Here is a 22,941-nt window from a genome sequence, read left to right as displayed (position 1 = left end):
ACTCCTACAAAATGATGACTTGCTCTCCATTCCTCCTCACTACTTACCAGCTTCTTGAAATTTATCAAAAGCATACTGATCAACTGTCATACCCTGTTCAGACACCTCTCATTCACTGGTGAAGGCTTTGTGCTTGTCATGGTTTATAAAATTGCAGTCACTTCTGTTTTGGTGTTTTTTTGGTTGGTTGTTTTTTTAAATATCAAAAGAATTATCATCTCTACCCATGGACCTTGGCATCCAATGCTTAAACACCCAGCACTGAGATTAAGCCTGAAAAAGGTTATTACTTCCTCCAGGCCCAGCTTGCAACTTGCAAAGGCCTGAGAACATACACTTGTCTTTTTCTGCCAACTATCTAATTTGTGGTTTAGTTAGCCATTTCAGTATTTTCTAACTTACTTGAATTTAGTGTTTGACGTGTTTTGGCACTTGTGCAATACGCTTCAATGACTTTAAGAATCTGAGCATCTTCTTCTAAAGCAGCTGTACCTAGAATCAATGGGAAAAACAGAACTTTAAGCATAGCTGTTTCTTTACGCTGAAAAGCTTTGTTAAATCACTACATTTCAGTCGAGACCAAAATTCAGCCTAATCAATCCTTTAAAATTCTCTCAATTTTAAAACTCAAACATCAATGACAAAAAGTAACACTTAAAGAGACAAAATATTATTCTGAAATGCTTGGGCAAAAAGCCCAAGTTAGAGTAATTACCCACATATTCACAAAATCTGCTGACCATCCTAAATTGCACAGATGATGTTATGAATCACTCTGGTTCTAAACAGTCATTAAAATGAAAACACCTGTATACTGCAGTTACTACATCATTATTTAATCAAACAAATCAAGGAATAGAATATTAATATACAGAATTATTGAAAACTTTTGGGTTTTGTAAATATATAAGATTTACCTGTTTTAGCAGCACACTATTTAAAATAAAACTCAGAATTAATACAATAATAAATACGTCAGTACAATTTCAGTCTGGTGTGTAGTTGGAAAAATGTCAATTTCTCAGACTTTGAAATAGAAACAACACTATTGAAAAAATCTAAATATTCAAGATTAACATGGCAAAATTTTCCTAAACGTAGAGCTCTACAGCAAATTTTCTTCTTGGGGAATTCAGTAAAAATACTGTCAAATTGTTCACTTGCAACAGAAATTCCAGTCAAACTGAAATCTAGAGGTACCTCTACCACTAGTTTAGATGGAACCGGAAATCTAAATGTAGGGCAAGACAATTTGTGGTTTTAAAAGCATTTCTCCTGTTTTCTTCCCCACAAAGCTTGAGGAAAAAAGTCATCTTGAAGATTTTCTGCTGCATGAATCTGAACCTCCTTCAACATCAAAATGTAGCAGTATCCTCTGTCAGCCAATGCATCCTGTCAGTTTTTGTGATTTATCATCACCAGAACAAAGCCAACTGTCCAAACATTTTTCAAAATCAGCTGACAAGCTGCTGAAGAAGTTATCTTGACTCCATACAGTTTCCCCACAGTTTAAAAGATGCAGGTGCTCCAAAGCACAGGTTATTTCTCTTTCAAGGCAGGAAAAAATAATTGGGTTTCATTGTGGTTAGAAAGCAGCACCACATTATGACAGTAGCAGGAAAAATATTTCACTTCTGAAATGAGTATTTTGAGGACATTCAGTTGAAACACCTTCCTGATTTTGGTTTCTCTGTTATAATGCTAATTTGACATAGCAGTTCTCAAAATATAGCCCATAAATCCCTGGGATTGCAGAGCAGATAAGTAATAAAACCCGAACTTATTTATCCATAAGCTTTAAGTTCTACAGGAGCTCCTAATGGAAAACTTTTACAGCTCCACAAGCTGGATGGAAAAGGTTGAAGGAGCACTAACATATAACAGAACTTCTAATTACTGACACAAAGGGGGGAAAAAGATTAAGAACCAGTAAGTATTTCTGTAAGTAACACTCTGACTTAAAGCCACTGAAATAAAATCCCTTTTATTGATAGTTATCTCCTACACAAGAAATACCCAAAGGTGTTAATCTGGAATAAAACAATGTATTTGCAAGGTATAAAGCCCCTCGTCTTTCCCAAAAAACCCAAAGAACTCATGAACTCTCACTAAATGCTCCTTAATAATTTCTAAGACTACAAGTTGATAGCTTTACTGCTGTCATTACAACCACTGAATCTTTATCCTCCAACATCTGAAATAATACTGTACTGCAGTGCTTTCATTTTTTCCTGAAGTGATTCCTTACTGTTGGGAGCTAAAACATCCTGAACTAAAATGTCAACTTGCACACCCATGTGATGTACACAGGATTATTCTATTCACTATCTTAACCTTTGCCATATGAAATTCACACCATACTCAGAAAGATCTCCATTTTAGACAAACCAATGGTGCCCTGAGGAAACACTTTTTCTTTCCAACTCCACATAAACCAGAGAGAAACAGTGTTCACAAGAACACATTTAATGCACTGAGCACTCTAGGCACAGTCTCTATCTTAAGCTTACGATCAAAGGACAGATACAGAGAAGCAAAAGTTGCATTAAAATAATCGGATCTTCATATTAAACACCCTTTTTTTATTGATAAAAGTAACCAGATTACTCATACACAAAAACTTGTAAGGAAGAATTAAAGTGACATGACAACTAAACTAATAGTGTTTGTTTGATAACGTTAATGTTCCCTACACCCCAAACCATCCCTAAACATCCAGATTTTTACTCTTCTGTTTTTCTATACATTCATCAATACCTCTTAGTTCAGTGTTGTTCTTCAGACTTCAAGCAGTCTGAAGCTCTGCAATTTGTACAGACAAGGACACTAGAGTAAATGACCTTATTTCTAGATTAGCGCAGACTGTTGGATCTCAGAAAGAGCAAGCGTGGAAGCAATAAGCCTTCAAACCAGCAGCAACACCCTGCTTTCCAACACCCAGCTCAGCAAAAGCTCCTAGCAGGCTCAATTTAGGAGCATAGCTACTGAGTATTCTGCAAAACTGGGACAGTATCTTCAAGTTGTTGTTTACAGTATTAAAAGACAGATCTACCTGAACTGTACATGGCTCTACAGTCAACTTCCCTTCCTTCTCTAGCAAAGAGATAGAAATAGGCACTTCACAAGCATACATCCACTGTAGTCAATAGCAAAGCTCAGAAAGCAACTGATGTTGTGACATAAGCACCTAAAAAAAATACAACAAACCATCCTCTGGAGATACCCATCCCCTTCTCTCCCCCGACAGGAGAGAGGAAACCAGACAACTTGCTTACCCTTTACCTCTAACGTTCACAGAATTTAAACTGATGCTAATTCCAGTATTATGCAGACCTTTGTTCAAGCCTCTCTTACTTTTTCTCAGTGCAAACTCTTCATCTGACGGCTTCCGTTCTGGCTTGCGTTTGGGAAGCAGCTTCTTCATAGTTTTAGGGCTTTTACTGAGATCCTGTGTGCGAAAAATAAAAAGAGTAGAGCTTCTCTACAATATTTCAAAAGTTTAACTTCTAGGTAGTATACAGGAGTCACTAGCTAAAAAAAAAACTTTTAACAGCACCAAAACGCAATTTAATATATTTTGGTACATCTGATTTGCCTGAACTGGCTGATTTCCTCCCTACCTTTCCTCCAACAATACACAAAGTCAGGTATTTTACCTCTTCTATCTACAGAAATGTACAGAAAAGCCACTGCACAAGCATGTAGGGTATTTGGGAGGTAGAGCAAAGGGAACAGGCAGGCACACAGAAGAAGGTTTTCTTCTTTAACTTTGAAGAGACAACCTGTTTCACTTTACTTAAAAGAAGGTAAAAAGGACCTAACAAGGAAGCCTGGAATGTAGTATACTCTTCACAGCCAGAATCTGTAAATGTTTAGGTCTGTTCTCACAAAGCTCTACAGCAAAACAAACCAAACCAAACCAGCAATACAGAATTTCTTCTCAAAATGTGGTCATGCTAATTTACAGGAACAACGCTAGGTTGCAGGAACAAAAGGAATATACTGGTCTACCCCTTACCTTAAGGATACAAGACATCCTCTATAAAAATATAGAACAAGAAAGTAAAAATGTGAATGAGCAGGACAGATCAAAGAAGATGAAGACAGGTTTTGAACATCACTGTATGCTAAACACTGTAAAGATGACTGAAATTTTACCGCACTGGAAAACATAGTGCCATACACATGAAAGGAATTTAACTTAAATTACCATATGAGCATACAGTACAGCCAAGCAGAAGAATGTTCCTCTACCAACTAGACCTAAATACTAACATTCCAAGTGCAGATCACCTATCACTTTTTCCTGGTTTAGGGGATTTACAAGTGAAAGGAGAAAGTTACAGATCCTCCACAAGAAAAATCATAACCAGGCCATGCTGGGGTACAGTGTTTAGGCTACAGTTACTAAAAAACTGCTATTTACATGTCTGCAAAATAAACATTTTCTATCAACATCTCATGCGTACAGAATAAAATGCTCTTATGCATAATTGCAGGATTCCTTCTGGGCCCTGTTGCTTCACACCAAATTAGTATAATGAGAATGCATGACAAAGATACAGAAACATGAGGTACCACCAAGCCACAGAGAGTACAATATTCTCCTTACATACACACACAGATTTCCAACATAAATCTAACATTTTCTTACTATTTAAAAAAAACACACAAGATGTAGTGGCAGGACCAAATTAACCTACCCTTTTGTGGTTAAAACCACCATATTTTATTTCTTTTAGAACAGATTCCTGTTACTGCTAATCAAAAACTATGACAGCATCTTACAATCAAAGCTTTTCATTTGTTAATAGTAACATTAGCCATCTAATTCTTGAGTATACAAAAACATTGCATAGACTTTAAATATGCTATTGTTATGTAGTAACAGTGGTAACTACTGCGGAACTGGAAGTATACCCCTACAGCTTCTTAGAATGACTTGATACAGCACTTTGAAGCACCGTAAGATCCATTGTGCTGGGTATTTTGCAGTATGCTTAGCAAGTAACTTATTTGGCAGTAAGCCTGGATGATCAGTATAGCAAAGGAAATGCCAGTTTTGGGGGGAGAAGGGAATCTTTCTTATTAACTGGATAAAGAGTGAAAATAAGTAGAAGCACTTGGGGGAGACAGGGAGGGAGCCTCTCCTGACAAGCCTAAGTATTTTTCTGAGCTGCAAGACTAAATCCCTGCTTGAAATGAACAGCATTGACTAGCCCATTACTATTGATTCAGCATTGGCTGTTAAATCAACTTTACATAAAAACACGCACAAAACTGGTAAGTGGTGGTGTGCAGAAAAGAAAGTTAAACTTCCCATCATAGGCCTGCTACACAGTCCTATTTCTTGGCTGCCACATCTCACCTCTTTGTAACAGAGAGCTGCTGAGGGCCGTAATGGAGGTGCAGGCCGTAAGCAGCTCAGACTCCAAGGCTTGGGGGTTTTTGGAGGTTCCAGAGGTCCCCAGTTTATCGTGGTATGTGGTGTCCCATGATGCGATGGATGAGGGAGAGTGTGGTAGGCAGGAGTCAGTGGTATTGGCTTGCTGTCTGAATGCTTGCTGGAGGGTGTTACTGGATGGGAAGGAAGCTGCCCAAGACACAAAAGGTGATGGGAAGGGAAAGAAAGCATATTATCATAATAAAGACATAGTATCATCAAAGATCAGTGGAATATTGTCACTACTTAGTGATCCTGTTTATTTCAGCTGGACTTTGAAAAATTTTACACTAAATTACTGTTTGGAAAAACTGAGCTAAAAGAAAATGTTATTGTCTGAGCAGCCCTGCTCCCACTTCTCTCACCACTAAGCACGGAGCTAAATTTAGATCCATTCACATCCAACAACTCAAATGAAGAACCCAAAATAAGGTACTTAAGAAAATTCTCTCTCCACAGCCTGTCAAGTACATCGCCAATTAATCCTGCTCTAAGGCTAGTTAAAAGATGCTGATGTATTACTTAGTCAAAATAGAAAAGGTAACGATAATTAATTATCCTTTACTCTGTTAACTACATCAAGATCGAAGCATTTTGTTCTTTGTTCACACAATTAAAACCAGAATGATCTATGGACCCATTAAACTACTGTCATAACATTCAGTTCCGGTTACTAACGACTAAATGCTTTACATGGCAGTGTATTTGACAGATAACCTAATTCTACATATACTGATCATTGACTTCAATTCAAAAGCTGTTTCTTACTGTGTGAGATGGCACAGAGTGAGGTTTAATGGTGGGATTCCCAACAGTTGTGACTTTGGTTTGTTTCTGCAGGTGATCCACCCATTCATGCAAATCTTGTTGGTTATTACAAGACACTAGTATCCTTTCAATCATATTTCCTAGGTGACAGAAAACAGAGGATGTAGGAAACCACAGAACAATTTAGTCAATCTGACATGATTATAAAGACATTAATTTCCTAAAACTTTATAACCCCTAAGTACTAAGCAAAAATTTTCATCTGTATTTTCAGTACAGCAGCAACTCAATTTCCAGGTTGTAACAGATGTTTCCTCCATGTATTTGTTCCAGTGGAAAGCACAGGAGTTCTACCTTTTTTCTCCCTCTAGTAATTATACACAATCTTCAATGGCAAGAAATAGATGTAGTAGATAGACTTTATCTAGCAGCCTTATGCTTCTCCATCTTTCCCAGGAAAGCTAGCATATAGCCCAAAATATCATTCTTGAGTCTATAAGCTACATTATAAGAAAAGTTAAAAAACACAGTTCACTGATCTTCTCTCAGAAAAAGGCATGAAGTTGGTCTGAATCTAGTATTAAAGCTCAGGCAAAAGTCACTTGGGAAAGCAATCTTAACCAAATTCAATTAATTCAATTTCTGCAGTGAACTCTATTTTAACCCATCACATTGGTTATCTGAGGTCCGCTGCATAGCTGTCATCTCAGAAGAACATGCACCATCAACAGCTTTTTCCCCTCTGCCTCAAAGCACTGATGTACAATAGTGCCCGACACTTGAGAGGGTCATAATTCCTTTACTTAAATGCAACCTGCTTAGAGGCAGAAAAGATCCAGGAAATTAATGAAGGCAGGAAGCTTCACCGTGTGGACCCTGCTCCCACTGTCCTTTAAATTCCTCAAGGAAATAAGGTAGACACTGAAAGAATTGACTTAACAGAGAGAAACTACCCAAAGCAAGCACAACCATCATTAGCAGAGATGCCAAATGTCTCTCAGGAAAGAGGTAGACCATTTCTAGAAAGAAAGCTCTTGCTTAAAGCTCTTTTCAGAGTCCCTGGAATTTCTTTTCTTCCACTGAGTAGCATACTTTGAAATGCTTCATTATAAAGGACCTTCTCCAAGGCTATTGGGGATGAACCCCAAGCAAAGAGAGTTTGTTAACTGCTTAAGACCAGAAGCAAAAAGCAGCCTTCAAGTGGGGCTCTGGGTAGCTGCCTTACAAAATTTGTATAATCACAAATTATGGCTAAGGATGGCTGAGGCTGGAAGGGACTTCTATAGGTCATGCATCCCCCTACTCAAGTACAGATATCTAGAGACAGTTGACCAGGACCATAGCCAGACAACTTTTGAGTATCAACAAGGATTGAGATCTCTCCAGGTAACCTGTGCCAGTGCCCTGTGACCCTCACAATAAAGAAGTTTTTCCCTCTGTTCAGACAGAACATTTGATGTTTGAAACAGCATATCCTGGAATCATAAAATAGCATATCCTGGGCTCACAGTGAGAGTACAAGGGGTAATGGCTTTAAAGTGGAAGAGGATAGATTTAGGCTAGGCATTAGGAGGAAATTCTTGACTGTGAGGGTGGTGAGACACTGGAACAGGTTGCCCAGGGAGGCTGTGGTAGCTCCATCCCTGGAAGTGTTCAAGGCCAGGTTGGATGGGGCTTTGAGCAACCTGGCTTAGTGGGAGGGGTCCCTACCTATGCAGGGGAGTTGGAACTAGATGATCTTTAAAGTCCCTTCCAACCCAAACTATTCTGTGATTCTATGAGTAAGTAGTAAATAAAAATATTTACTGTCAATACCTGATATTTCAAATGCATTTTTATGGTTTTCACTGTCTTCTAGCTTTGTGATAGTCATTCCTGTCATTGGCAATTTTCCCTAAAAAAAACCAAAAAGCATTAACACCGAAGTTAAATCTAACACATGCAATACATTGCCAAGTGAATAATATATAAAATTAAATCTCTAAACAAAGACATACACAGTAAATAGGCAAACACACAGAGAATTTTAATTCTATACAAACACCTTGTAATGAAGCTTTTAATATACCAAACATCTCCAAATTACACCTGTGTCTTCAATGAGTCTATCTGATACCTCTGCAGGCTATGAAATCCATGCAAATGTAATAATGGTCACTGATCATAGCCTCAGATTCTTGCAACCAAGACCTTCAATGTCATCCCTATGGTGACTAATCTATAAACACATTTGTTTGTAAACTGTTTGATTAGCTCTCAATCTACATGGTACATGTAGACTTAGAAAGTAGGATTTCACAAAACAAATGTATAAATTATTTACTGAAAATTTGTCTCTCTAATAACCCTGCCACTAAATTCACTCAAATATTTGGGGAAAGAAAACAAAGGCAGTAAGAACACCTCAACACCTGCAAAGTTTCAGAAGAATATATTAATTTTGAAGAAGATAACCTCTCATTTAAAATCCATCCAGGCTGGTTAGGGGAGAGGGTGGGGAGCAGGGAGCAGAGTAAGTCAGTTTAGGATAATATTTTGACCCTTTAGTAACACAGAAGAACAAGTAAGACTGAATCTTGTCAGGATGAAAGGGTTTACCAAAAAATGCAACTTTATTAAAGTTCTTTAAGACAGATCCTGTGTTCTCCTGCACAGAAACACTGTTCAGCACATGCTGGCAAAGTGCAAATACTAGGTACTGTGGAATTTTGGCTCCAATGGAGGGGAAAAAAAAACAACCCACAACTCTTTTTTTGCCTTCCTAGTGACTGCAGAATGGACAAAAGCTTCTTAGAAGCTTGGAAACTAAAAATCACTTGATATTCATTATGTTCAGAACATGCTCAAGCCCAAGATGCCAAAGAGCAAGAAAGAGGGTTTTTTTGCAACAGCTTCCCTACTGAAGGAAACATGGTGGCATCATGCACTACAATGCACCCTAAAATTCTCTCTTCTGTTTTTCTCTTTGCTGCTTAATAAGCAACACAGCATAGAACCACAATGAAAAAGAGGTGCAAGAACTGCTGACATAGCTGAAGAGGGAATATGGGGATACACTAAAGAAAAGACTGGTGAGAGAACAAAGATCACTTGAGTTACATGCAGAGAAGTAGTACTGAGTCAGCAAAACACAGAGAAAATGGAAGTGAACTCATGAATCATTTATATTCCCTTTCTTTCAACAAAACTGCAGCCATCTCATAAAGTGTGGTTTAAGTCTAAAGTAACTTCAGCTTATCACTGCTAGAAGTTCTCCCAATTAGCTCATGTGGCAGATACCAGCACTCTGAACCAGAAAATCTGAAGCCTCCTGACAACTGAATACTCAGAAATACAGGGAGGGTGTTGGGCAGGATACTGACTTCAGTGGCATTATTTCCCTGAGAATGACTGAGGGAGCTGCGTCATCTTCTGCCCGTATCAAACCCAGTTCTGAGCTAAGAATCCCAGAAGAGAAGTCCGGGCAGCCCATGTTATACAATCCGGACAGACACAGTGATGAAATAATTTTGACTTGTTGTGAATATGCAGCCATCAATATTTGAGAAGATCTCAAGTATGGGAAAAATCACATGAAAGGTTATGAGAACATAAAGTTTTACATTCAACAGAGGGTTGCATGGCAAACACTAAGACAGGGCTGTGGCCATATTAAGTAGAAGCTGAAGACAAAGGCACAGAAAACTGCTTATGTCTTGAACAATGCTGTGCACTTGGGGGGCAAGGTAGGCTAGAGAAGGAAGAAATGTGATATGCAAAAGCAGAGCAAAATTAAGCCTGGCAGATTAATTGTTTATTTTCATGTTGTCTATAAACACACTAAATTTCCAGTCAGTTGCTTCTGTAACAACAATCTTTGTTCATCAAGAATTCTGGAAGTGGCACTTGCGATAGAGACCTCACCTGCCATTTCTAGCATCTTTTTTCCACCTGTGTTAGGATAAGGGACTGGCTGAAAATTCTGAAAAGCAGAACAAAGCTAAAAGAAACTTGATTGTGTGTTTGAACCATCTAATGCAACACAATCTCAGACAAATCCAGCTAGTATCATGGCAAGTAAGATATGAATCCAAACATCTATCAAGTGCACTTTTGGAGCATGCCTTCCAGTTCAGCTTGATCCAGAGGGAGTCCAGTCTGAGCCCTGAGACCATGTCTACACTGTGACTTAAATATCAGTGAACAGGGACAACTAGAAGATTCCTTTCAAAAGGGCTAGCTGATTCAAAGATAAAACACTCATGCAGACACCTAAACAGATGGTAGCACAGCCTTACTCACACCAGTGAAAGCTTAGAAGTGCTGTATAGTTTTGGTGAGACTTGAGCAGCAATTGGAAGAGCACTAATAAGCCTACTCATCAGCAGCATTATTTTCCTAAGTAGATGTAAAAGCTACTGATACTTCCTCCCATTATCGAGTACTAACAAGGAAAAAAACCACCTTGCTGATAGCTGCAGGTGCAAAAATCATACCCAGGCTTCTAGCCCAGAATTTTATAAAACAGACGACCAGTCCTTATTGTAGAAATTACCTTTTATCTTTACAAATGTAGAAGTTTAATAATCCTTCCAAGTTTATTATTTTTTTAAGAAAAAAGCCACTCTCCCAACACATTTATATACATATGTGTAAGTACTACTTTACCTGATAGATGAACCCACTCATTCTCGGGCTGGCAGACAACATTAGCAATATGTTAGGGAAGAGAAGAAGATACCTTTCATTCTTTTCCTTATCAAAAAAAGAAAATGAAGTAGTAAATACAACATCACAAGCCCCATTCCTCCTTTTTCTGCTTTTAATTATTAAAATCTACCATCAGTGTTACAACTTCATAACTACTCCACAAATATTTGCTCCTGGCAAAATTAACTCTCCATAGAATTTTAAAATAAATTAAATAAATTTAAACCCCCCCAAACACAAGAATTATCTGATTTTTATTTGGAAAGTGCCAGTAACAAATCTATACTTCTTCCTGGAGAGTACAGTTTAATATTTTAAAACAGAAATTGTACAGTTGGGGTGAAATCCTGTTCTTCTGATTTCAGCAAAAACCAAATTACACATTGGATGCATTTTTTTTACATCATTCAGATGGATGCTGTTACAGGTAATGTCAAGACACATGGTCCCTCAAACTGGAGAGATCAGATTTTTGCATGATGTTGGATTATGCCCCAAAGTAGAAAAAGAAGATAGAAGTAATAATGCTTATATCAACCACTAAAACACTCATAACTTTGTTCCGGTTTTTGTTTGCTGGTTTCACTTATGAAGTTGTTGGGTTTTTGTTTGTTGGTTTTGGGTTTTTTTTGGGAGAGGGGAGATTTTTATGGAAGGAGAAGAAGGTTTATCCATAATCTATTGATGTAGACAAACAAGGAAAGAGAGAAGCATTACAGTATAATGTTTTAATTCTTATGACAAAACCAATATCTCTACTGTCAAAACCACCATATCAATTTCAAGCATCTTTGTAAAGCAATACAAGTCCTTCCCAAGTTTTTATGTTTGTTTTTCAGTAAACCTTTAAGAATGTCAATATCATTTTAAAAGAGACAAAACCAAAACCAATTGCTTTTGAACAAATTAAGCTGTTCTACATCTAGTAAAAAAGCTGTAGTGATATGCAGAAACTTCTGGAAGTCCATTGCATTTGACATTTTAGTTAATTATGAGAGTGGAGGGTGGGGTGGTGTTTTGTTTGTAAGACTACAAGAAGAAACATGACTGAGGAAGATGCACTACCAGCTCTATTGAATCTTTTTGTATTTATTTTAACACCTAACAAAATATCTGAGGGAAAAATATCAGCTGACAAATTCTGAAATACTCACTTGCATAAACACTTTTCTCTTCCCTCGTATTTATGGACATTTTTGTTCTAAGAGAGGAAAGTGACCAAACAATATTGCAATTCAAAAGCCCCCACATTTGAACCTAAGTTTAAGGCTTAATTGGTTTTACAGGGGAACAACTGAGAGTAAGAACATGTCAGTAAATGGTATAATATTTCTGTTCGCAGTTGCTTTTAAGATTATTTAACATTATTTCTCAGCGGACAACCTCTTCTGTGTGATTTGTGTGTGTGTTCTATTAAAAAAAATAAAAATCACCAGACTTTGTAGTGTCACCTTTCACTTTCTAATGTCTCTTCTTATTCTGTTTCTCCAAAACCACTTGATTCTTAAGCTTGCATTTCAAAATTTACTACTTGAGTGAAGTTCCCAAAACAGTGAGGAAAAAGCATGCCTCAGACACCTTATAACAGAAAAGTTGAAAGCTTTTGTTATTTAAAACATGCTATAATAACTGCTATGCAAATCTTCCTGTAACATAACTACACCTGGAAAATCCTGTTTAATTTGAAAACACTCCTGCAAAATAATTTTACAATGTTTATGACTGCTTAATTTGCTTAGATTTCAGTAAATTTTAGATAAGACCACCCAACTTGAAGGGAATTTATTTAATGTTTTGTAATAAAAGCCTTAGAATCAGTAGAGTAGCATTTTAGTCTAGATTAGCATCTCTGAAGTATTCTGATTACTTCTGCAGCATAATGGTTACAATTAATTTTAGTCAAAATGGAAAGAAAGACCTACAAGTAAATATGAGAAGGATGTTACCTCACTTCCAGCACACTGAATCATGACCTGGGACATGTAAATCACGTTGCCAAGTGTTTTAATATCCTCTCCCTCCCAACAGCGGATAGCTTCCGTCAGTATTTGCAATTCAAGTTCCTTCCGTTTCCGTACTTCTTGACATTGTGCCTAACAAGCATGGGGAAAACACCAACTCTATCAACTCTATCGATGGGGAGCAGGTTAAGGGTAGAAATATCAGTACAGTCGTATTTACTGTTATGCTTGTAGTGCTCAGAAGACAGCATGCAACTTGAAACATTTTCATTTAGATTATTATTACCACTGTTTCTTAGAAAATTAGTTTGGCTAACTTCAATACTACTTTTCCTGTCAATACACTGACTTCAGTTACCATTTAAAATACCATCATAGTCATAACTGTTTCTCAAATTTCTCCTTTATTTACATTTTAGATGCCTGTACTTCCAACCAAAAATGACTGAGTTCAGCAGAAAAGAGTAAAACAGCTGTCATGAACACCCGATGATACAACAAAGCATCTTTCTTTAGTAGAAAGAGCTACGCCAATTGTGCAAACTATGATTGTGTACAACCTCGTGTTGCTCTTCTTACTAAGTATCTCCAACCTACTCTACTAGCTGTACTACCACTCATTTGAATTTTTCTGAACAAGAACTGCTTCCTCTTGTTTGCAAAGAATCCAAGAGAATGGGATCCCCAAACCTCTTCTGAGCACAGATAACATTATATTTCTGCTTTAAAAATAAGAAATGCCAGGGTACCACCAGCATGCACTCCTAACAGGAAACACACAACATGTTTATTGTAACTGAGATTGCATTACATATATGCCCACTGCAGTTGACTTTTTCCTTTGAAGACACTAACAGATAGCTCATCTGTTCAAAATCGGTTTTCCTATTCCAATTATTAACAGAAGTTTAATTTCTTCTGAACTTCACTAGTGCTTTGCCCTTCATCATCTCCTGCAACTCCAAGGCCATTCCACTAGAAGGAATGCACTTCAGAAAAACCTCAGAAGATACACTAAATTGTTGTGATGAAGCCATTCTTCAGGATATTAGTTATGCCAGCACTAGCAGAAGGAGACAAAGCACAGGCGGGCGGGCAGACCAAGAGGTGCAGAACACTTGCATAGCTCTTACATCAATACTCTATTCACTGTAACTCCCCAGTGAATTACCAACCTTCACTCTGCCCAGAAACAGCATCAATTTCCAGGCTCTCTAAAACTGCCTATACCAACATCTGCAAAAGCTTCACTTTTTTAAAGCAAGAGAGAGGGAGGAAGTTAAAAAACATTCTAATTAAAATATATCAGTTTTTATCACTCTTACAGAAAGGTTTTTGAAGGCAGTCATGGATTTTTGAATGTCTGGACGATCTGGATGATAATCCTAAAAACAACAGAGAAAACATACAATAAAAACTCCAGTTGTAGAAAAATAAAAAATTAAGAGGATTAACTAAAAACAAATAATTCACTCTGTATAACAGAAGTTGTAGACCTGTCTGCTCTCTTTTCACAGACTTCTTATTCTTGTATCAAACACTGGTGGCTTGTTGTAAAAATGACAAGTCACTTATAACATTTCTATGTCTGCTTAAAATAAGAGCCAAGGAAGTTTTACAAGACCTAGTGGGCAAGAAACTTTAAAATCCTAATAGGAAGGTGTTTCTTTTGAAGAGTTTTATTTGGCATGTTAGTTTTGTCACAAACTAGATTCCTTACAGACTAGTATGTGCCATTGTCACTGACTGACAAACCAAATAGTGTGAGAAGACAAAGACCCATATGCTTCTATTAATCTCCCTCTTGCCCACTCCAAAAATCTAACCTACAAAATGCAAAGATGGAAACAGTAGCTCCTCAAACACATTCCCACATTGGATAGATCATTTCTGGACAGTGTTCAACAGACGTCAAAGGGACTATTTTGGTGAGGTCCTAAAAAATGAGAAGCAGCACTTCTACAGGGTCAAGTAGTCTCAAGTAGTATTCAGGAGACACATTCAGTGTCAAGTCAACCTAAGACCCTGCAAGAATGCTTTAGGAGTGAAGACTAGCTTCTCCAGCTAGTTTTACCTCACACAATTAGCTTTTACAGAAGTCTCACTGTACTATGTTTTAAACCATTGCAGCCCATCTTTTAGAAGGCTCACGGAAGAGCAAACAAACGTAATTTTGGGTCCCATCATGTTTGACATGTACCTTTAAAATAATTGTTGTCAAATCATCATTAAGCTGGAACATAAATGCTGATAAGATATACCTCCATGTGCCTTTCAAGTTCTTTGAGTAACGTGGGGTATTTATCCAGACGCATAAAAGGTTTGCTGAGGCCTGTGGTCAGCACAAGGATCCCAGGGCTGTTGGCACCTTTCATCTCCATGAATTCTCCTAGTTCCTCACTGTGTACACAAGATATTTAAGCAAATTAAATCAAACTACCAAGACAATTAAAACTATATTGGATTCTTCAGTCTTTCATCCACAATGAATTCTTCCCATAAAACAAGCGGCCAAATAAAACGAGAAGTAATTCAAATATAACTTAAGTGCTGAAATCAGTTTCTGGATTAAATAACACAGGAACAAAGACATTTCCAGATATGGGGTCCATTCAGGGAGCAATAAACATAGGATCAATCCCATCGTTCTAGGCAAATGACGCTATAAGACAGCTTCTAAATGCTATCCCATCTGAGCAACTTTTACAGAATAAATCTTTTTGCACTATATTTTATTACTCCCCCCTTTATTCTAGTAAAATTACATCTGACCTTAGACATGGTTTACACAGGTAATGCACAAGCATAAATCAATGGTTTAATATTTAATAAAGCATCAATATTTTTAGCATGTCAGGCCCTAATGAAAATGCACAGAAGGTTTCAAACCTTTTTTCCTCCCACACTTAAATGTCCAGTGACCTCATCTTGCATATCCAAGCTGTTACTGCAAAATGACCAACTAACTAACAACCATACAAATGGCAGACCAAAGCAGAAATAATCACTGCACAATCTATCCTCAAACAAGTTAGTATTTCACTGAGAATGTAGTTAGACAACACGCTTGTTTTGACAGCAAAGCTGCCGTAAGAAATCCATGCTCTTCAAATATCATGAACTGCTACTTCCCCTAGCCAGACAGTTTTTCACATTTGAATAATTTCCAAGAAATGGCCCAGCCCCTCAATCTTTTACATTAACTAAGCTAAAAACACAGTGTATCCTGGAAATTCTAGCTCACTTGGCTATCAAGGAAACTTAAAATAGCTACATCTTCTGTTTTCTTATAAAGCAGAGGTTTCAGAGGACAATGTGAAGGACAAGCTTTTCTAGAGTCAAGATGACCAGGGACAAAATGAGCCCCCTCTGAGAGGAAAGGAAGGCATAGCAGCACCTGGGCTGATTTCCAGGCTTCAGAAAATATAAGTTGCAGAAGAACATGAGATTCTAAAGACAAAATCTAACTAAAGGAAATTCAGAAAGCTGCTTATTAAAAAGATAACATCTTGCATTCAAGCTGTGTCTTTCTAAATGTCTGCAGATGGGGTTGCTCATGTTTTGAGTCCCTACTATAGTAATTAACTAGTTCTCAAAAAAACCCACAACAAAGAACACCATTTTCATGTGACAGTTGTGCAAATTCTACTCTAAGATATCCTGTAAGTTCTTACTTTCTACTGATTAATAGAACTACGCTCCCATAAGTCACAACTTCAAAAGATTTTTCCCGCTTTGGTTATTGGCATAGTTCCACTTTTCAAAGGAAGCCTTAGCCAGCTGCTAGATTCAGTACTTTTGGAAAGTGTAAAAACAGTGTCAAACACCAAACAGTGATAAAGGAGGAACACTTGTACATCACGATCATATTAACAAAAAGGGAAGGGAAAGAGTCTCCAAACCCAGGGCATAGTTTTTCCAAGCAGAAGTGAAAGCAAATCTTGACCTGCTCAATTACCCTAGGGAAAAAAAAACACTGAAAGGACACTGCCATAATACACATGCTCAATTATCAGTGAGTCATGCTACAGAAAAGCATTACAGAGATAAAGACAAAACAGACCTCCTTACCTCCCCCAAGACACACACACACTTCTTCCCATTTCAGAACAAATGACACTTTGCTTATTGAAGTCACTTGTCCAAGCAGATGAAGAAAGAACAAGAACATGAACTGCGACCTTCCCACCCCAATCTAAGTGCCATACCCTCCATCCACTCTTTCCTGGCTGCTCAAGCTTCCCCAAGTTCACAGAAGAGAGTACTTTTCCATAGAGTTTACTCTAGTGTTTACTTGTCTTTAGATTAGTTAATTGATATTTACTTACACTATCTTGCTTAAATAAATCCAGCACTGTTTCTGAATTGTCAGGTCTGATGTAACCTTTTTAGAGCACTTCACATCCATTCTAACCAGGCCCAGGCCTTCTTCAGGGCACATGTTTATGCAATTTCTGCTGTGCTCAACTGCACAGTGGAGAAAGTGGGTGATGGGACTTCCCAGCACCTGCTTTGCATTTTAAAGATCCAAAGAGAAGGGCTGGGCATCCTTGAAAATGTTCACAGCTCCACCAGGCAGATCTTGCTACAGGCCTCTCAAGCAACATCTATCAGCAACACCAGAGTTAAAATCAGCTTGTGACATAATCAGGTTTTAGCCAAAATTAAAACCCACTTCAAAACATCGTACAGTACCTTGAATTAAAAATTAGAATAAGATAACAGAGATAAACCTGAGTATCAGGACCACTTCTTCCAAGCTCCATGCATCCCAAGCTCAGAGCATCCCAATGGGTAGGAAATCAAGTAAGGGAGCCAGGAGATGAGCATGGTTAAACAAGGAACTGCTGGGCAAACTCAAGTGGAAAAAGAATCTGTGGATCATGGAAGGAGGAACTGGCCACTTGGGAAGAATATAGGACTGTTGTCAGAGGATGTAGGGAGGCAATTAGGAAAGCTAAGGCCTCCTTGGAACTAAACCTTGCAAGCAAGGTCAAAGACAATAGAAACAGCTTCTTCAAATACATTGCACATAAAACGAACACTAGAGGCAATATAGGCCCACTGCTGAATGTGGTGGGTGCCCTGGAGACAGAGGATATAAAGAAGGCAGAGGTACTGAATGCCTTCTTTGCCTCTGTCTTTACTGCTGCAGACTCTCCCCAGAAGCCCCAGAAGAAGTCAGGATAAAGGAGGAATTTGCTTTGGTAGATGAGGATTGGGTTAGGGATCAGTTAGGCAATCTGGACATCCATAAATCAATGGGTCCAGATGGAATGTACCCAAGGGTACTGAGGGAACTGGCAGAGGTCATTGCTAGGTCACTCTCCATCATCTTTGGCAAGTCATGGGCAACAGGAGAGGTGCCTGAGAACTGGAGGATAGCAAATGTCACTCCAGTCTACAAGAAGGGCAAGAAGGAGGACCCGGGTAACTATAGACCGGTCAGCCTCACCTCCATCCCTGGAAAGGTGATGGAACAACTTGTCCTTGGCACTATCTCCAGGCATATCAAGGATATGGGGGTCATCAGGAGCAGTCAACATGGTTTTACCAAGGGTAAGTCATGTTTGACTAACCTCATAGCCTTCTATGAGGAAATTACTAGGTGGATAGATGATGGTAGGGCGGTAGAAGTGGTTTATCTTGATTTCAGTAAAACATTTGACACTGTCTCCCACAGCATCCTTGTAGATAAACTGAGGAAGTGTGGTCTTGATGATCAGGTAGTGAGATGGATCACGAACTGGTTCAACAGAAGTCAGAGAGTTGTGGTCAATGGGACAGAATCTAGTTGGAGGTCTGTGACTAGAAGAGTCTCTCAGGGGTTGGTACTGGGACCAGTGCTATTCAATATTTTCATCAATGACCTGGATGAAGGAATAGAGTGTGCCCTCAAAGTTTGCTGATGACACTAAACTGGGAGGAGTGGCTGACACACCAGAAGGCTGTGCTGCCATTCAGTGAGACCTGGACAGGCTGGAGAGATGGGCAGGGATAAACTTGATGAAATTCAACAAGGGCAAGTGTAGAATTCTGCATCTGGGGAAGAACAACCCCATGTACCAGTACAGGTTGGGGGGTGACCTGCTGGAGAGAAGCGTAGGAGAAAGGGACCTGGGGGTCCTGCTGGACCGGAGGATGACCATGAGCCAGCAATGTGCCCTTGTGGCTAAGAAGGCCAATGGCATCCTGGGGTGTATTAGAAAGGGTGTGGTTAGTAGGTCAAGAGAGGTTCTCCTCCCCCTCTATTCTGCCTTGGTGAGGCCACATCTGGAATAGTGTGTCCAGTTCTGGGCCCCTCAGTTCAAGGACAGGGAACTGCTTGAAAGAGGCTGGCGCAGAGTCACAAAGATGATGAAGGGAGTGGAACATCTCCCTTATGAGGAAAGGCTGAGGGAGCTGGGCCTCTTTAGCTTAGAAAAGAGAAGACTGAGGGGCCACCTCATCAATCTTAAGGTCGAGTGTCAGAAGGATGGAGCCAAGCTTTTTTCAGTGATGTCCAGTGACAGGACAAGGGGCAATGGGTGCAAACTGGAACATAGGAGGTTCCACATAAACATCAGAAAAAACTTCTTTCCTGTGAGAGTGACAGAGCACTGGAACAGGCTGCCCAGAGAGGTTGTGGAGTCTCCGTTGCGGGAGACGCTCAAAACCCACCTGGACACGTTCCTGTGTGATGTGCTCTGGGTGATCCTGCCTTGGCAGGGGGGTTGGACTAGATGATCTTTCGAGGTCCCTTCCAACTCCTAAGATTCTGTGACTTTGTGATACTTTTATAGCTTAAATTTAGATTTAAGAAGAAAAACTGACAGACTCTGAATACATAGAACCTGAAGACCTGCTTTGCCTTATATTTTCTTAGTCACAGCCCTTAAAGAAAGCATAAAAATCGTAATAACTTCAGAACTTTATAACCAATTCCAGTTGGCACACTAAAGACTGAAGATTTTGACTCATGTTTTGGATTTACAGTGTTACCAGCTACTTTTTCTGAGGATTCGGGCTGATTCACTGGAACACTAAGCTGAATGGCTACGGTGTGGTGGCGTGTCCTCTTCTGACTAAGCTAAAGGGAAGCAACTGTTTCTAGCAATGTGACGGGGAAGACAAACAAGGGTATGGCTTCAAGTTTCCACAGAAAGTTTTACCAAAGCTCACTGATGAAAGTCCATCTGCCTCAAGGCACTCTGTGATTTTAAATTTCAACTTACCATGTACATGACACTGATTATGTGTACGCTGTTGCTTTTTTTGTTTCGTCCATCAGTTCATCCTCTAAGCACCCCCAACCATGTTGGTGTCAAAGTTACCCCCTTATGGTATTTGATATTTACCTCCAAGTAAACATTTTAACTCATTCTTTGCATTTTGTTTGTGTTGGCCAAATGCACAGCTCCTGCTGCCGATATCAACTATTCCTTTTACGCATTATCTGCTCTTCTTCCTCATTTCAAGCAGCATAATCCATACATATGTCTACGTAGTTTCTCTTTCCAACACACCAGTACACTCTGCAGCACATGCCAGTCACAAAAACCACAGGCTGTTCCACTTAACATTGTTCTGAACAAGGCTGATTTGTGCCTTTGGATTGCGAAGATGTAAAAAACCTCATTCCTCATTACTTTGCCCATCTCCACACTGCAGGATGCAGACAAACACATTGTATAAATGGTATTTGCTGAGCTATCCATTAAGACAATGCTTTTTTTTCCTTTTTCTCTAATGCTTCTACAGTAGGAGGAACACTGGTTGCCATTTCACCCACATTCACATTTCTATTTTTCACTATCAGTGTTCTAGTTCTTCCTGACTTCAGCATTATGAAACAAATGTTCCAGAAAACACACACAAAAACAACCTCTCTGTAGCCTGCATTAAATTAAACTAGTTGGAAATATGAAATAAAAACCTGATATTATCTTGTTCTTGCTGCCTGCTCTGCAATTCCTTTAACTAAACACACTCTCTGGTTACGCAATGTTGCGGCAGTTTCCAGGCCATTCACTGCTCTTTGACACAACATACCTGTTTTTTTATCACCTCCTTTTTACTTAACCACAATATAGGTACCTACAGAGCAAGTTTAAACCTCAGCTCGCTTGAAATATACACTAAGTCCTGAAAAACACGCTCAGCAATGGCATCACCAGGAAGTCTTTTACACCAAGCAGTGTTAATAGGTGTAATTAAAACTGAATGACTTAGTTTTCCTCCCAACATTCCCAAGAGGACAATGCTTTCTTTCATACACTTCTGTGCTTCCCTCAGACAAGTTTTGACATGCCAGCTCGTTCCAACTCTGGCACTAACATGCACACACTTTTTGAATATAAGAGGACAATTTTGTCTGAGCAGTTCCATCACACAGACCCCCTTAGCAGTCTGCTCATACTGTAACAAACTGCTACCTCTGCAGCTTATTGGACACAAAATAACTGGCAAAATGGACGTCACATTACATCAGTGCTTAAGAGTGTCCTTCATTTATTCACAAAGGACAAATATAATACAGAACATAACAGAAAGGTTTACTTTCAATAAAATATGGGTAGGTTAAAATACTGTTTGGATATGACAGCTGTTCACAACTATTTTTTAATTAATAGCAGCTTAAAAGTCAGTATTAGCTTAAGAGTGCAGCTGCTTTGCCAAAGACAATGGCTCTTTCATGTCACAATTACAATTGATGCCTGCAAGTACCACACTCTCCAAGGCAGTATATGCTATATAAAACTCTGGCCCACAACTAAACAGAACATTTTATTAAAAGGTTTCATTTAGCTGAACAGGAAAAACTTTTGAATAGTGAAATCATCAAGTTAGTCACAATTGCCTAAATAAGTAGCTTTTCAGAGAGAGGCAGCTGAGCTTTTAATTCACTGCTTGCATCACTTTGCAGAATAAAATGCAGAGAAGCATACAAAAGTGCTGGGCTTCATTTATCCTGAAATCTTGAGTCAAAACATTACCCTCACTCCAGACTAGTGTTAGTTCACAGCTTGAGATATTTTAAAAGTCACCATGAAAAGTCCCGTTAATATATTCAAATCTTTCTTAGGACAGATGCCTCAAAAGCTGCATTTTGGGCAGGGAAGAGGGGAGAAAAGTTCAGATGTGCCTGCAGTAACAAAAGGCAAACGAAAGTGCCACATTTAAACTGAAGGAAAGCACATCCAGCAACTAAAACATATATGTTTAAAATCACAACTTACACTTCTGAAGTAGGTCTCTGTTTGTAATAGATGGAGCATGAGCTATCACTGCTGAGGGGTCTGAGAACTGCACATAGGCACCGCATTTTGAGTGCGTTGTGGCACAGCTTGGCTCAGCAACTCCTCAACTGCAGCTTTTAATTTCCTAGTGCTGAACTTCCCAGTCAAGCTCCTCTCGCAGGGACTGTTGCTTGGCGTATGACATCACCCTGTGCACTCGCAGGCTCAGGGATGCACCAGTGTGGGGGAAGGCACAAAGCGTTTTCTGACTCAAGCTGATCTGTATTCCACGCTCCAGTTACTCAGAGTAATTGTGGTGTTTCAGCTCCACAAATTTTATCCAGACTGCAAGGTCTGTGATGCAAGTGCAGAATATGCTTGGGACATATCTAACAGAACAGAAGAACCTAACAAATTTAATCTTTCAACCAAGATTTGTGAAGAGCTTTCTTCCAGCTGAGGACTGGCTCAACACTTGCCACTTTGCAAGATTAAAAAAAACCAACAAAACAGGTGTATATTATTCATTTTTGGCTGCCTTTTCATCAAATTAAATTTTCTTTCAGAAACATTTTCCTTCCATTTTGTTTTAAAATATATATGGTGTTGTTCAAACAAAGTAAAAGAGCTTAAACATCCCCCCAATAATTATATCGTTAATGCTGACTACATTGTCCATACTGTCCATATTTCTTCAGAAATGTCTAGTGTCCACTGATCAGTGAGACCTGTTAAGACTTTTTTTTTTCTCATTATGCTACCCACACTTCAGCGAGTTCTGTACTCAAATATCTGTCATTTTGTGTGCTGTCCACAAAGTCCCAGTCCTAGCTTCTGCCTCTTTTTCTTTGCTGGAGTTTCC

General features: G+C 38.9%; 1 protein-coding gene across 7 annotated transcripts in view; it reads right to left on the bottom strand.

The window, feature by feature from the left end:
- ARHGEF7 (Rho guanine nucleotide exchange factor 7) overlaps positions 1-22,941 on the bottom strand; it is a 129,477-nt gene that overhangs the window by 18,295 nt on the left and 88,241 nt on the right. For all 7 annotated transcript variants that reach the window (XR_007888621.1, XM_051610645.1, XM_051610628.1 and 4 more), the window contains 9 exons: positions 15,123-15,261; positions 14,187-14,246; positions 12,847-12,993; positions 10,859-10,945; positions 8,027-8,105; positions 6,212-6,351; positions 5,369-5,593; positions 3,355-3,448; positions 403-492 (listed from right to left, as the gene is read on the bottom strand). Coding sequence is in view for 6 of the 7 variants with exons in the window: in XM_051610645.1 (XP_051466605.1) it covers positions 403-492; positions 3,355-3,448; positions 5,369-5,593; positions 6,212-6,351; positions 8,027-8,105; positions 10,859-10,945; positions 12,847-12,993; positions 14,187-14,246; positions 15,123-15,261 (1,061 nt within the window). In the remaining variant the exon portion in view is untranslated. The remainder of the gene's footprint in view (positions 1-402; positions 493-3,354; positions 3,449-5,368; positions 5,594-6,211; positions 6,352-8,026; positions 8,106-10,858; positions 10,946-12,846; positions 12,994-14,186; positions 14,247-15,122; positions 15,262-22,941) is intronic.

The sequence above is a fragment of the Apus apus genome, chromosome 1, assembly GCF_020740795.1.
Source record: "Apus apus isolate bApuApu2 chromosome 1, bApuApu2.pri.cur, whole genome shotgun sequence".
NCBI classification, from domain to species: Eukaryota; Metazoa; Chordata; class Aves; order Apodiformes; family Apodidae; genus Apus; species Apus apus.
This window is presented reverse-complemented; position numbering and strand designations above follow the sequence as displayed.